The following is a 16,072-nucleotide window of genomic DNA, read 5'->3' on the forward strand; positions in this document are numbered from 1 at the left end:
AAACTCTTGAAAAACTGATCATTTTGGTCAATTTCTCAACTCTCAATGGATGGTGTGATAACAATGTATGAACATTCGATCTAAAATCAATTGGTTGTGAGATACTCAACAAAATCCAAAAACTAACAAAATAATTACCAAACATAGATACCGTCAAGCCAATGCTGAGCAATAGGCAATCAAGACAAGCAAAATGCTGAAAGTTGCAAGTAGCGTAATCAAGCTAATCGTTATTTAGGACATAAACGGTCACACTAATCATAACTATTACATAAAAAATGCTCCCAGAATCTCTTCCACGAAAGCATTCATGATTCATCGGCCTCTCTAGAATCTAGATTTCACCGTCCCATAATTCCTCTAAACTCCTGTAGGGGCCAAAAGTATCGTGAACATATGTGGACCCTCTGATCAGTCTTGCCTGCATAATTTGGAAATCAATGTAGTTAGTTAGGAGAAAACACTACATAGCAATTATCAGTGCATGATTCGCTCGGGATACCGCAATAATGGCATCCTCCTTGAAGGTTGGTTAGGGTACTGACAGCAGCGAGAATAGAGAATCAATTCCGGTGACAACTTACCTGCTCAATTTCAGAAAACTTGGCGAACAAGTCATCTGGGATGGACCAGCCAAACAAATCAAGGTTCTCCTTGATCCTCGCTTCATTAGTACTCTTGGGAAGAACACTATGACCCTTTTGCAGCCCCCAACGAAGAGCAACTTGTGCAGGAGTTTTGCCTAATTTCTCAGCGACTGTCACAAGAATCGGATTCTTAAGGACTTCACTTTTGATCCATGTTGTTCCAGGAGAGCCCAGTGGGGAATATCCCTGAGAGCAAAAATATATGATATCTCCCATTTAAACATGCCAAAGTTCAATTAGATAAACAATTACCCAAGTACACACAGCTATGTCGTAACCACTCAAGACACAGACAATGCAATTCGGTATTTGCATACTCACAGAAAGGTGAACTCCCTTGGATTTACAGAAAGAATGTAGCTTGTCCTGCTGCCACGAAGGATGGCACTCCACTTGGTCGACAGCAGGAGGAACACGTGCGACGTCCAGCAAATCTGACAGCTTTTTTGTGGAGAAATTGCTCACACCAATAGCTCGAGCCTTCCCCGAATCATAGAGTGTTTCCATTGCTCTCCAAGTTGCAGGGACATCAGGGTCAATAACGTTTTCAGGCTTAAAACCTACTGATCCCTTCTTCATCCGGACTGGCCAGTGCATCTTCAAAATTTTCAGCAGGTTCATTAGTTACAGCTTAATAACAACAACAAAATGCCACAATGAATTCAAGATGAGGTTAATTATCTGTGATTTTATCCTGATAAGATATAGCAAAATGCAGGTAACATAGCCAGACTCGGAAGGAATATTGGCATTTGAAGGTTAACTTATAAGATCATAGTACGGAAAATAGATGACCAGTCCACTCCTTCAAAAGACCTCCGCTCTAAGTAAATTTTAAAACAAAATGCGTACAATTCATATCAAACTCTAACAGGCATGACTCGAGAGCAAGATCTAAACAGGTAATACGTACAAGGTACAAGTCAACATAATCCAGTTGCAAGTCTCTTAGAGTCCTGTCCAATGCCTCTAGTACATCTTCTGGAGCATGATCAGTATTCCTGTGGACAAACAACCGAAACAGTCATTCCATTTCGGGTTGGTTTGGTATTGTTGTGCTTGAAAAAAAAAAAACAGTATTATAGTATTTGGTAAATCTTTATGTAAAACAGCTGTGACTGTGAAATGACCAAAAATGGTATAATACTAGACGTGCCATTAATTTAATTTTCTTAACAAATAAAGGTGAATTACTAAATATATTTTATTTTTAAAAGAAAATTATTTATAAAATTTATCTTAAACATATAATCTAACGTTTAACAAGAAATTATAACCCAACATTTAACAAGAAATCATAATCCAACATTTAACATATAATCCAACTTTTATGCTGCTTCACATTTTTAGCTTTTTTTTTCAAAGCTCATTTGTGCTGCTTCACGTTTTCAGCTTTTTTTTCATCCAAAACTGTGAAAATAAGTTGTTTTTAAGTGTTTACCAAACACCTTTTTAAGTTCAATTTTTTTTAATACCCACTTTTTATAAAAGAACCTCAGTATCAAACCAGTACTTCATCACGCTCTCATGGAAATTCCTCGAGATCTAGTACTCAGTTAAATTAGCATTAAACAAACCAGAGTTTGGAGGTAATCCACAAATCCTCGCGCTTCACCACACCATCTTCAAACAGTTTCTTCAGCACCAAACCAATCTGCAGGAAATAAGAACATGTTGGTCAAGCCAAATTCTGGTAACCACTCCAACATCTTCAAAGAATGAGTCTAACATGAATAATTTCAACTTTTAACTGGACTTGAATATCTAGAAATGCCCGTAAAGTAACTAAATTTAAGAGGTAATGCAAGGCAATTAATCCGCTCAGGAAAAAAAAAAACTTATACAGTTCCTTGGAGCAATTTTCTTAACATGATTAAACACATAAAGACGAATGCCGCTCCTTAATGAAAACTGCAACAAATGTTTGGAGCTTGTTTGATAACAATTTCATTTTTAATTCCTTGTCTTCTTTTTAATACTGTTACAGATAGATCCGTCCTTCATTTTTCTCAACTCTTTTCCGCATGGCGCATGTATTTTCTCTCTATCTCTACTTAAAAAATCGTGAAGTAAAAACTAAAAACGAAATAGTTAACAAACGAGGAATTCGTTTAGTAAAAACAGTTGCAATTACCTCCTCCTCATTGCCGTAGATTTGAGCACAATCAATATGCCGATACCCTGCCTGAAATTATTAAAACCACAAATTCATTTATCTTCCACAAACGTTCGAATTTTCAGTTAGAAAAACACAAAATAATGAGTAAAGCAATGGAAAGAAAGTACCTTGATGGCGGCGTGGACTGCGTCGCCGACAAGGCCAGGGCTTGCCTGCCAGGTCCCCAACCCTATCGACGGGATCTTAGCGCCGGTGTTCAGCTCGAAGAAGCGAATGTCGTCCGCCATTTCTCCGGTGCGAGAGTGTGAAATGTAGAGAGAGAGAGATCTAGATGAAAAGCGACTTCAAGCTCTTACATAAAAGCTCGTTGTTTGGATGCACTCAATAAATGATTGAAAGCGGTAAAAATGTTTTAGGAATTAATTTTTAATAAAAATAAGTAAATTTAAAATAAAAAATTTAAAGTGTTTTTTTTTAAAAGAAGCACAAGCTATGTATTTCTTTTAAAAAGTACTTTAAATGCTTTTGAAATAAAAAAAATATTTTATCTGAAAACTTTAATTTTAAAAACACATACAAACGTGCTCTGAAGACGGACAGAAAAGAATCGGATACGTCATCGTTTACGACCGTTTGACAAGGCACTGTTACTTTTTCCGTTTTCCGGAAGAATGTGGTTAGTGCTCTGCTGGTCCTGGTATCAGATGGCACCGCGATATCTGAGCCGTTGATATGGGATATGACACTTTTGGTAGCAGTAGATTTTGCGTAGCGAAAGCCAGTCATCGTGGGGCTAAGGGTAAGACACGTGGTGGAGTTATCAACAAGCTATTTCTTTGCGTTTTATTCAAGACCTCAAAAAGGACGTCCATCTTTTCCTAGGAGTCTCTACAATTGGAATTGGAAGGGAAAGGATGCATGGTGAATTTTCGAGGTGTGTCGAAGTCAAACTAGTCTTTTCCCAAACTAAATAGCTGAAATCTTTGTCGTTGATGGTGTGTTTACTTTAATTCATTGCGTTTTGAATTTGAATATTTATTTATTTGTGATATTCTCTAATTTTAAAGAGAAATTTTTATGGAACGCACTTTTATTTATAATTTTATGAGTAGTTAATACAAAACTATGTGTAAAACATTTTTTTATATAGCGTTGTACTAGTGATCTTGAATGTCACGGTTGAAGAACTGATTTCACCTAAATCTTCTATTAATTTGGTATATTAAGATAAAATACTAGATTTTATTTACATGTAAAAGACTTTCTTCTTTACAAACGAATCATTACTCGACATGTGTGTGTAACTTTTTGTTAACAAATAACTTCTTACGTGTAAGGACTAAAACGGTTAAACAACGCTCACACAAAAATAGTTCGACAATACTGTGATTGAGATATATGCATATTGTAGCAGAACATTTTAATAGGAACCAACTTTTGGTAAATGATACTTATCTTTTTAATGTTTGTAGACGTTCACAATCTACATTATTCTCTAATGTTACATTCTTATTACGTTACATATCACAATCTACATTATTCTTTAATATTACATTACTATTACATTTCATGTAGCAGACCACTTAAAGATTCATCAGTCTTTCTAGAATCTATATTTCACCGTCCCAGAATTCCTCTAAACTCCTGTACGGACCAGAAGTATGATGAACAGGTGAGAGCCATCTGATCAGTCTTGCCTGCATAATTTGAAATCAATGTAGTTAGTTGGGAGAAAAGACTAGATAGAAATTATTAGTGCATGATTCGCTCGGGATAACGCAACAACTGGCATCCTCTCCGTAGGTAAGTTAGGGGCACTAATAGCAGTGAGAATAGAGAAGAATCAATTCCAGTGACGACTTACCTGCTCAATTTCAGAAAACTTGGCGAACAAGTCATCTGGGATAGACCAACCAAACACATCAAGGTTCTCCTTGATCCTCGCTTCATTGGTACTCTTGGGAAGAACACTATGACCCTTTTGCAGTCCCCAACGAAGAGCAACTTGTGCCGGAGTTTTGCCTAATTTCTCAGCGACTGTCACAAGAATCGGATTATTAAGGACGTCACCTTTGATCCATGTTGTTCCAGGAGAGCCCAGTGGTGAATATCCCTGAAAGCAAAATATATGATTATCTCCCATTTGAACATGCCAAGCAAATTAAATAAAACTATTACGCAATTATAGACAGGTATGTTGTAACTACTCAAGACAGACAATGCGATTCAGTATTTGCATACTCACAGAAAGGTGAACTCCCTTGGATTTACAGAAAGAACGTAGCTTGTCCTGCTGCCACGAAGGATGGCACTCCACTTGGTCGACAGCAGGAGGAACACGTGCAATATCCAGCAAATCTGACAGCTTTTTTGTGGAGAAATTGCTTACACCAATAGCTCGAGCCTTTCCCGAATCATAGAGTGTTTCCATTGCTCTCCAAGTCGCAGGGATATCAGGGTCAATAAAGTTTTCAAGGTTAAAACTTGCTGATGACCCCTTCTTCATCCGGATTGGCCAGTGTATCTTCAAAATTTTCAGCAGGTTCATCAGTTACAGCATAATAATGTCCACAGAATACCACAACGAATTTAAGATGATGAGGTTGATTATATATGATTTTAACCTGATAATGTATAGGCAAAATGCAGGTAACATAGCCAGACTCAGAAGGAATCAATGCATTTGAAGGTAACTTATAAGATCATACTACAGAAAACAGGCTACCATTCCATTCCTTCAAAAGGACCTCTGCACTAACTAAATTATAAAACAAAATGAAGGTAACTTATAAGATCACACTACGGAAAACAGGCTACCATTCCATTCCTTCAAAAGGACCTCGGCACTAACTAAATTATAAAACAAAATGTGTACAATTTAGTATCAGACTCTAACAGGCATGACTCGAGAGCAAGATCTAGACAGGTAATACGTACAAGGTACAAGTCAACATAATCCAGTTGCAAGTCTCTCAGAGTCCTGTCCAATGCCTCTGGTACATCTTCTGGAGCATGATCAGTATTCCTGTGGATAAACAACCAAAGCAGTATTCATCACGCCCTCATGGAAATTCCTCAAGATCTAGTACTCAGTTAAATTAGCATTAAACAAACCAGAGTTTGGAGGTAATCCACAAATCCTCGCGCTTCACCACGCCCTCTTCAAACAGTTTCTTCAGAACCAAACCAATCTACAAGAAATAAAAACATGTTGGTTAAACCAAATTCTGGTAACCACTCAAAGAATTAGTCTAACATGAATAATTCCAACTTTTATCTGGATTTGAATGCCTAGAAATGCCCGCAAATTAATTCAATTTAAGAGGCAATGCAAGGCAATCAATCAGCTCTCAGAAAAGAAAAGAAAAAACAGTTAAAACCCTAATGTTTGCAGTTGCTGGGAGCAATTTTCTTAACATGATTAAACACATAAAGACGAATGGCGCTCCTATAACGAACCTGCAACAAATGTTCAGAGCTCGTTTGATAACAATTTCGTTTTTAGTTCTTAGTTTTCCTTATTAATTCTGTTAGATACAGATCCCTCCATCACTTTTCTCTACTCTTTTTCTTTTCTCCAGCACAAAAATCGTAATCCAAAAACTAAAAACGAAATAGTTAACAAACGAGGACTTAAATAACTAACTTAGTAAAAAGCAAGTGCAATTACCTCCTTCTCATTGCCGTAGATTTGAGCACAATCAATATGCCGATACCCCGCCTGCAATTATTAAAACCACAAATTCACTTATCTACCGCAAATGTTCGATTTTTCAGTTAGAAGAAACACAAAATGATATGAGTAAAGTAAGGGAAAGAAAAATACCTTGACGGCGGCGTGAACCGCATCGCCGACGACGCCAGGGCTGGACTGCCAGGTCCCCAACCCTATCGACGGGATCTTAGCGCCGGTGTTCAGCTCGAAGAAACGAATGTCGTCAGCCATTTCTCCGGAGCGAGAGAGTTAAGTGTATAGAGAGAGAGAGAGAGAGAGAGAGAGGCAGCGAGTGATCTCCATGGAAAGCGACTTCAAGCTCGTATATAAAGATAAAGGAGCCGGCGGGAGAGAATCCGATACGTCATCGTTTACGACTGATTGACGGAAGCCGATACGTCATCGTTTACGGCTGCTTGCCAAGAGACTACTTTCCACTTTCGGAATGTGGTAGTGTTCCACTGGTCCTGGTATCAGACGGCACAGGAAGATCTGAGCCGTTAGTATGGAATACCCCACCTTTGGTAGTGAAAGCCAGTCATCGAGTGGCCAAGGGTAAAACACGTGGCGGAGTTATCAACCAGTTATTTCTTTGCATTTTATCCAAAGTCATAAAAAAAAGGACGTCGATCTTTTTCTAGGGGACTCGACAACTGGAATGGATAAGGGATGTCTTGTGAGTTTTGGAGGGGTGTCAAAGTCAAACCAGTTTTTAATTCAATTTCATTACCCTTTAAGTTACAAAAGTTACATGTAAGACTTTATTTTATATAACTTTGTATTAGTGATTTGCGATTCTGGATAATTTAAGTTTCAGAGTGATGAGACCGACGATGATGAACTTCTTCAACAATATGGAAGACCACCAGCAAGCCAAGTCATCTTCCTCTCTATTATTTTGAAAAATTGGATACATAAAGATATGGATTTTAGTATGTGTTTTTGCAATCTATGATTTTTCTATGAATGATTGTTGTTTTTTCTATGTGATTTGCTGATAAATTAGACATTCTTCTATGAATGATTAATGTCCTTATTAGTCATTTTATACAGTCACATCAGTTTTATATAAAAGTTAACCAAATATTCTGACATTGTTTTTTTTTGCTATAAGCACTTTTAGCATTATAGTTTACCAAACACTTGTCTACTTTTTTTTCACAACTGTTTATTCTCACAGCACAACAATCCCAAACTAGTCCTGGTTTGGCTTTGCTTAACTTTTTTAAAAAGTGGGTATGAAAAAAAGTTGGAGCATTTTAAGTGTTTGGTAAACACTTTAAATCAGTCTTTTTTTTTTCAAAGTTATGGGTGAAAAAAAGCTGAAAACCAGAAGCTGGAAATAGCAGCTTAAACAAAACAACTATTTTGGTAAAACATGGGTGAACAGTAAAAAAAAAGAACTTTTCAATTTTCCAATCCTACCTTCTTTCTCTCTATCATCAGTTGTGCCCTCCTCTTCTACCTCTCTCTTGCAACCTTCTATGTTTCTCCAGAAAAGTGTTCTTGCAGAATCTTGAGGAACCCTACCGAAGCTCTCTCTCTTCCCTTCGCTCCTCGCATCCACAGACAACTAGTCCAAGAGGAAAAGCGAGTTGAAGGAAAAGCAACTCAACAAACTGATTGGGAAGGATGATGGGGGAGTGGCAGCAGCAGTAGTAGCAAATAATCCACCGCAGTGTCACGGTTGATGAATTGGAGAATATTTAGAATAAAATACTTGGTATTTTTACATGTTAGAAGTTTTGCTTCTTTAGAAATAGATAATTACTCGATATGTGTGCATAACTTTCTGTTTTTATATAGTCTAACGTGCGGTTAAGGAGAATAACAGATGGACTCCTTAAGTGTAAGGACTAAAGGAGTTGAACAATGGTCATACTAAAATATTCCAACAACACTGATTGAGATATATTTTATAAGCTGCGAATATACTTGATTATGCAATTCCCAACTAGCTTCATTCAAGTTCAGAAAAAGTATATAATTATAGTTTAATATCAGTTGTCCCTCTTTTATTAAAAAAAAAGGAAAAAGAAGAAGAAGAGATATGTTTGTTAAAGCAGAAAATTTAATATGAATCAACATTTGGTAAATGACACTTGTCCTTATAATGTTTGAAGACGTCTCAAATTCTTTTGAGACCCATTATTCTCATTAAAAAAATAATAATAATGAACTTCATAGCACTAATAATACAGGAGAACATAGCAAATTGTTGTTTGTGTTCAATTTTAGTGGATGTGGCTTTAATGTTATGTAGCATTTAGTGTCGTGAGTATATTATGTTTGATTTATACAATTATTTGATATTCTATTTTCAGTTTCAACTATTATTATATGTATTATCCAATGCTATGTAGCATTGAAGAAAAATTGCTGTTTTGGTCACAAAACAATCATGAATACATTCCTAATTTCCTATAGAAATGGCCAGTGTTATTTGCACCTTGATTTTCACCCCTAGGCTCCTTTTCTGCAAAAGAAGCAAACGTGACTGTGAAAGACTATGAGAGCCATTGTTAAGGCAAGGCAGAGAAATCGGACCACCACTAGTTGGTTTCTGTAACATTGTACAGAGATGAGAAAAAATGCATGTTCGGAAAGAAAATTGAACAAGCAACAGTGAACAGTTCCACCATTTCAACACCTAACAGATGCAACATTTTCGACCTTCGGCAATATCTTCACGTACAGGATAATCCTCCCCGACTTACTATACTGAAGACATTCCTAACATCAAGGTTCTGCTCATTACTCGCCGTCCCATAGTTCTTCCACGGTCCTGTATGCACCTAGAGTCTCATGCACGAAACCAGTACCTTTAATAAGCCTCTCCTGCATGATCAATCAAAAAGAACATTGAATTCAATCATCCAAAAGAAACTAAACCCCTTTTGCATACTAGAAAACCAATGTCTCTAGTTCATATTTACAAGGTCGAATAACTACGAATATGCAAATTATCATAAAGTCACAGCTTACAAGTGCCTAATCAATATGGTCATTCAAATGATACATCGAACAAACTTGACTGACAGAAGGTTGTCTTATAATGACAATCAAGTGCAAAAACTAAGACAAATAGAACGAGAAATAAGGAATGAAAAGAAGGGGGAAAGGCACTTGCCTGATTAATTTCAGAAAACTTGGCAAACAAGTCTTCAGGTATAGACCAATCGAAAATATCAAAATTTTCCCGTATCCTTTCTGGATTTGTGCTTTTAGGCACTAGACTGTGGCCCATTTGCAGCCCCCACCGAAGAGTCACTTGGGCAGTAGTCTTGCCCAATTTTTCTGCTACCAAATTCACAATAGGATTTGTAAGGACCTTGTTCCTTGCCAATGGTGCAAATCCCTGGAATAGGACAAATATATCAGTAGTTAGCCACTGCGGCAAAGATTGAGAACTAGTACATTGTGTTTTCAATGCATTCGCACAAGTTTATGTCATGGCATCAGTAGTATAACAGTAGATAACTGCTGAGGAGATATTACTACCTATAAGAACAACAAAAGACTTTATATCAGCATACTCACAGTTAAGTGAATTCCCTTGGATTTACAGAAAGCGTGCAGCTTTAGTTGCTGCCAGTGAGGGTGCAATTCCACTTGATTAACTGCAGGAGGTATTCGTGCCACCTCCAACAGATCTCCAAGCTTCTTTGAAGAGAAATTGCAGACTCCAATGGCCCTGGCCTTGCCAGAATCAAAGAGTGCCTCCATTGCTTTCCATGTACTGGGTATATTAGGTTGGGTTAGGTTGTGAGGATCAGAGCCAACTGACCCTTTCTTCATGCTCACTGGCCAGTGCACCTATACCAAAGATTTTTGTCGCATTCGATTGCAAATGAACAACTCAAATACTCTCTATGAACACATCAAAACTTAATAGGTTTGCTAGTGAAGGTCCCAAAGTCTCAGTCTCTTCAAATTCAGTCTGATTATTACATGGCATGTGATTACTTGATCATTTATTACCTCCAAAAGCAAAATAGTAAAGCAGAAATATGAAGGATCGCTTTCTGGTGACATCTTTTTGGTGCATGCAAAACTAAAAAGGGAAAGATTAAAGGTGGAGGACATACAAGACAAAGATCCAGATAGTCAAGTTGCAAGTCTTGCAAAGTCTTGTCAATTGCCTTTGGTACATCTTCTGGTTCATGATCACTGCACCTGCATTAATTGTAATCTTAACTAGAATGTGATGGTGAAGGCCATGATAATTGACAGTCAAGCAAACTAGCTTGTGAGCAGAGTATGAAATCACGCATCTAAGCGAAGGTGAAAACAAACCAGAGTTTGGAGGTGATCCATATGTCCTCACGCTTCACTACACCGTCATTAAATAGCTTTTTCAGAGCACCACCAATCTATATACATAAACCACAAAGTTTTTCAAAGTCTCAAAACAACTAGAGAAACTAAGGTAAGTCTTTAATAGTCCAGACTACTGAGAGTAGTCCGCCTTTATTACCCCATTAGATTGGTAAGTAAGAAAAAATAGTATCTCCACAATTCAATCTTGAGTGTTCAATTCCCGTACTACCTAGTAGCTAGACCATCGAAGAAAAATTGGAGAAACTAATCTACAACTAGAGAAAAAACTTGGGTACGGCCGCCTACCCAATTTCTCACCTACAACGGAAATGTCATTGTGGTTGTATCCCAAACCATTACATACTATCATGCATTTATTTTCTAGATAGCTGTGCGTAATTTGCTTGGAATACCGCCACATTGGATCCCGTTTCAGTAAGTTCTTCTCCAAAACAACAATTTCTAGAAGAAAGTACCCAACAATATAAAATGTTCCAGCAAAAAGTTGATAAGAAACAAAAGCATGAATTCTTGTGTTACCTCCTTCTCATTTCCATACAACCGAGCACAATCAATATGACGATACCCAATCTACACACACAGAGCCCACAGGAAACAACTCAAAATTCAGCTCAGACTAATCAAATTATAAGCACGTAATTTAATCTTCCTGATCAGTATTTAGAATTAGTAATGATTGAGAAACTGAGAAAACAGCAGCTGTACCTTAATTGCGGCGGTGATGACGTCGCTGACGACATGAGTATCGGCGCGATATGTGCCCAAGCCGACGGAAGGAATCTTGGCGCCGGTGTTCAACTCAAAAACCCGAATTGCGTTCGCCATTTTTAGCTTCTCTCGCTCTGTCTGTGTGCTTGCTGCGATTTGAGATTGCAACTACTAATTGTGATTAGTAGTTAGATTAATCACAGATTATCTAAAGCTTACGAACCACTGCGTTTCGGTTGGGCACGAAATGGGAGATCGTTCAGCTCGTTCAGCTTAAATTAATCTCCCGTCATGTGAAGATATTCTATTCCGGCACGGGTTTCTTTCCTAGATGGGGTGACGTTGGAGAAATTTTTCTTGGTCACGGGTTCACCTGCTTAGTTTCGAGTACCAATTATGGCACCTATTATTTATTTTTAATTAAACAACAAAAATATTATTTTTAGTTTTTTTACCATTTATTTGTACCGTCTTTATTAGAGATAAGACCCGTATATGTTGACGGGCTCTACTTTTATTCGAGAAATGGTACAAGTGATGATAAAAATAGATAATAAGTATAACATTACTTATTAAATAAAGAACCCAGATTCATCCCCGTCATCTCTTCTATTACGCCCCACCCCACTCATTCCTCCCTTTTCCCTCATCTTTATTTGTGCGTGATACTACCCAATTCTCAGTCCTTATTCAACTTGCAAGTGACATTATCAGTCCTTATTCAGCCTGTAGTAGCACATAATGATAGGGGATAAGAGGAAAGGAAGGAATATGGGTAATGCTAGTGAGACTAAATTTGCAAATTAAATAATGATGTAAGTATATTTATTTTAAGTAATAAACTAATCATCAACTTTCATGTCTTTTAGTTTGCAAAACTTTGTCTCTAAATTTAGTCTCCTAGCATTACCCTTAATACAATCCTAAATGAAGATCAACACTTCAAGTAAGAATCCCTATCCCCATCAATTAGGGATATTCTTATCATCTTTCCAAGATATTATCTCTTAATTATACCCTATTTATACCTATCACATCCCTTATCTATATACTCATCTCTACCAAATTTTGGCCACTCCTCATGGGTGCGTGAGGCTTTAGTGTTTGATTTTGATTGTTTTGTAGCTACTTTTACGTGAAGACTGAAGACAACGAAAATTATCTACTACACAGAGCTCAATATTTTTGTATTTAATTTCTCTATAAAACTGATTTGATACAAAAATCCACTTATTTTTTGCTTCATATACTAGCTCTCATACACTTTTGCCAATTGACATCTAACAAACTGCCTAAAAGAAGAATAACAACTAACTCAATTCTAATTGTGACTAAGGCAATCACAAATCACATCATTGCCCCCTCATATAAGAACAACCTTGTCTTCATGTTAGGATTAGAACTTAAAATGTGGAACTTTTTGTAGTGTATTCATCATAATCCTCTCGACTTTGGTTGTCTGATCAAACCACTGCATCAAAACTCGAACTGCTAAAACCTGGTTGATATTTGCAACCCATCCAAGATGTTGAAAAAAGAAAACAAGCTTTAGAGCAAATGACTTCTCGAGAAACTTTGATGTCTCAGCTGGAAAGAATTTCTCCCTGCCATGTGATATATGTAGATTATCTCTTATAATCGATCTTGGACCTTCCAAGCTCAATATCCTTGACCCGCAGTAACAGAACCAGAGACGGGTTCGACATGAGTCCCAAAAAGAACTGATTTGACATGTAGGTGGAAGAATCCTTGACACCAACCTTAAACTTGACATTCCCAACAGGCTTAATAATGGGTTATTCCAGAGGTTATGCATCTTTATCCATAACCAACGTCTCAACATCTTCACCGTAAACCTCTTCAATGGTCGATTAGTATTTTTTACCTATGCAAGTACAACTTGGTTATCCATATCAACATCATTGGAGGCGGTCAACCACCCATTGGAACCAGTAATTGCATCGTCATCATTCAATGCAATCTCTTCATGCCTGTTTGGAATCTCATAATCTTTGTCCTCATATCACTCTCTTTGTCAGACTTAATTTCCGGGCCTATATAGTTACCAAACTCGTTGTATAAATTGTCATCCATCTTACCAAACCTAAAATGCTTATAGGGTAGAGCTGAAAGTCGTAAGAACTGTTCGGAGTTCGGAGAAAGATAGTGTGCTTGCAAATTTGTTATTTGTGGCTCTTTTTAATCCAACTTGTTTGACAATATATAATTTAATTTGATTTATACGTAGCTGTTGATTCTAAAAACTACCAAGCTTCCGTAGCGTGCAAGTCGAGTAACTAATAAGTTAACTATGTCATTCGGTTATGTGCGGGCAAGCCAACTCGTCGGCCAAGCTCGGTCGGGAGGTAAAATGTGTTGATGTGGCGTTGAGCGCGTTGTTGACTTCTCGATCTTACGACTGCAACCGAGGAAGGAACACGTCTAGGCCTTCGGGTTTTAGAGCCTGAAGACAAGGCTAGTTTTGCGAAGTTCGCAAATCGTCAACGTAGGGCTCGGTCCCGGTAATTATATTCGTGAGAGTATAAGTACGCTGAACCGGTGTCAGACTATACTGACAAAAATACTCAAAAGAGATAAATGTCTCGATGGTAAATGTGGTTCGACAATTGGAGTGCCGAACTCTAAAATGTACATGTGAATATCCAATCATAAAGTAAAACGCGATGTTCAATATGCCGAGCCTAGTAACCTATGACACCTCACTTCATCGAGAAGGCTGATGAGATGACCTCTACCAACAAGGACTCAAAAATCCTTGTCGATCGAGACTTGGATAAATAACCAGTTGGCCTCAAAGCAGTGCTGTCTATCCAAATTGAAGGTGCTCCTCAGTTGGCTAATTCTACGACTCCAGTGTTGTCTATCCAAACTGAAGATGTCGCCGGTTGCCTTCAAAGTGCTATTTATCCAAACTGAAAATGTGTTGGCAGGAAGAAAGGGGAAGAGGATAAAATCTCAAGAGTTGTTGAGAAGCTTTGAGTAGGGCAATTTGTGTGTTGATTTGGAAAAGATTTAATGATGCACTTCCTTTTCTATTTATAGCAGCGAACCCTCTTATGGCCGAACTAGAGATGTACTCAGATTAGAACTCTTCATCCTAATCTGATTAGATTTCGACCAATCCTAACTCCTATAGGACTTTGAACCATGCTCTTTAACAAACCAGATTCATTCTTAATTCTAAGCACCTTCAACTTTAAGACTCCTTGTTGTACTAGGGTTCGACTACCTCTCATTTATCTAAATCAATCTTTCTTGCAACAGTATTCCCGCGACCTTGACTGGACAGCCCATGACAAAATTCTAGATGAATGTTACTGGGCCGAGAACGACTCTCAGCTCGGCCCAAAATATTATTTTGGGCCCAAACATTGCCCCCTCGCTTCTAAGGTCTTCAGTTCATAATTCTTGGGCGAGCCTCGACCTTGAAGAAGCGATTTATTACCAAAGAACAAACCCTTAGCATATTCATCCAAAGAAAATTACAAGCCTTGAACTATTCAACCACTCGGACGCATTTATTAAGCACGACCTCCCACTTCTGTCAATTTTTGAAAAATGCTACACAACTTGACACGTGGCAACTCCCATGATATCCCACTTCTACCAATTTTCTAAAAATGTTGCACTACTTGACATGTGGCAGCTCCTCATCATGATTATCCACCTTCAATCATGCGTGCCCCACGTTCGAGGCGTGTAGACGCCGAAATGTCTCTTCGTCATAAATTTCATCGTTACACACAATCGTGCAACCTTAATTCCCGTGCTTTTCAGCCTGTTCACCTGGATATTTAACTATCCGTCATGACCACGTTTCAATGGTCATGAACTTCATAGTTTTAGCATTGGGTCCCATTGGGCGTGCCAAAATGTTGATCCTAAAAACTACTAAGCCTACATGGTGCGCCGAGTAACTAATAAGCTAACTATGTTCTTTGATCATGTAGGGGGCGTGCCAACTAGTCGGCCAAGCTCGGCCGGGGAGTAAAATGTGTTGATGTGGCGTTGAGTGCGCTGCTGACTTCTCAATCTTACGACTACGGCCGAGGAAGGAACACGTCTTGGCCTTAGGGTTCTAGAGCCTGAAGACAAAGCTGCTAGTTCTGCGAAGTTCACAAATCGTCAGCGCCAGGCTCGGTCTCGGTAATTATATTCGTGAAAGTATAAGTACACTGAACTGGTATCAGACTATACAGACATAAATACTCGAAAGAGATAAATGTCTTGATGGTAAATGTGGTTCGGCCATCGGAGTGCCGAACTCTAAAATGTACCTGTGAATATCTAATCATAAAGCAAAACTCGGCGTTCAATGTACTGAGCCTAGTAACTTGTGACACTTCACTTCGCTGATAAGGCTGATGAGATGACCTCTACCAACCAGAACTTAAAAATCCTTGTCGACCGAGACTTGGATAAATAACAAGTCAGCCTTGAAGCAGTGCTATCTATCCAAAATGAAGGTGTTCATTGGTCGGTTGATTCTACGACTCCAGTGTTGTCCATCCAAACTGAAGA

At 38.1% G+C, this 16,072-nt stretch overlaps 3 protein-coding genes across 3 annotated transcripts; all 3 read right to left on the bottom strand.

Moving 5' to 3' along the window:
* Nucleotides 1–194: 194 nt before the first annotated feature.
* On the bottom strand, nucleotides 195–3,126 carry LOC103949387 (NADPH-dependent aldo-keto reductase, chloroplastic). Its single transcript, XM_009360499.3, has 7 exons — nucleotides 2,934–3,126; nucleotides 2,782–2,832; nucleotides 2,225–2,301; nucleotides 1,561–1,648; nucleotides 969–1,244; nucleotides 585–833; nucleotides 195–421 (listed from the first exon to the last, which is right to left on the bottom strand). Exons 1-7 carry the CDS (start codon nucleotides 3,051–3,053, stop codon nucleotides 335–337), a joined length of 948 nt encoding a protein of 315 aa, XP_009358774.2. The 5' UTR covers nucleotides 3,054–3,126; the 3' UTR covers nucleotides 195–334.
* Nucleotides 3,127–4,201: 1,075 nt separating this feature from the next.
* On the bottom strand, nucleotides 4,202–6,884 carry LOC103949384 (NADPH-dependent aldo-keto reductase, chloroplastic). Its single transcript, XM_009360496.3, has 7 exons — nucleotides 6,593–6,884; nucleotides 6,437–6,487; nucleotides 5,881–5,957; nucleotides 5,704–5,791; nucleotides 5,012–5,290; nucleotides 4,631–4,879; nucleotides 4,202–4,463 (listed from the first exon to the last, which is right to left on the bottom strand). Exons 1-7 carry the CDS (start codon nucleotides 6,710–6,712, stop codon nucleotides 4,377–4,379), a joined length of 951 nt encoding a protein of 316 aa, XP_009358771.2. The 5' UTR covers nucleotides 6,713–6,884; the 3' UTR covers nucleotides 4,202–4,376.
* A 2,132-nt stretch (nucleotides 6,885–9,016) lies between these two features.
* On the bottom strand, nucleotides 9,017–11,908 carry LOC103949385 (NADPH-dependent aldo-keto reductase, chloroplastic). Its single transcript, XM_009360497.3, has 7 exons — nucleotides 11,528–11,908; nucleotides 11,342–11,392; nucleotides 10,778–10,854; nucleotides 10,570–10,657; nucleotides 10,022–10,297; nucleotides 9,612–9,839; nucleotides 9,017–9,319 (listed from the first exon to the last, which is right to left on the bottom strand). The coding sequence occupies exons 1-7, from the start codon at nucleotides 11,645–11,647 to the stop codon at nucleotides 9,236–9,238; spliced, it is 924 nt and encodes a 307-aa protein (XP_009358772.1). The 5' UTR covers nucleotides 11,648–11,908; the 3' UTR covers nucleotides 9,017–9,235.
* Between the last annotated feature and the right edge of the window lie 4,164 nt (nucleotides 11,909–16,072).

Source organism: the organism of the source record quoted next, unplaced genomic scaffold (genome assembly GCF_019419815.1).
Source record: "Pyrus x bretschneideri cultivar Hongxiangsu unplaced genomic scaffold, Pyrus_bretschneideri_v1 Contig2, whole genome shotgun sequence".
Taxonomy (NCBI): domain Eukaryota; kingdom Viridiplantae; phylum Streptophyta; class Magnoliopsida; order Rosales; family Rosaceae; genus Pyrus; species Pyrus x bretschneideri.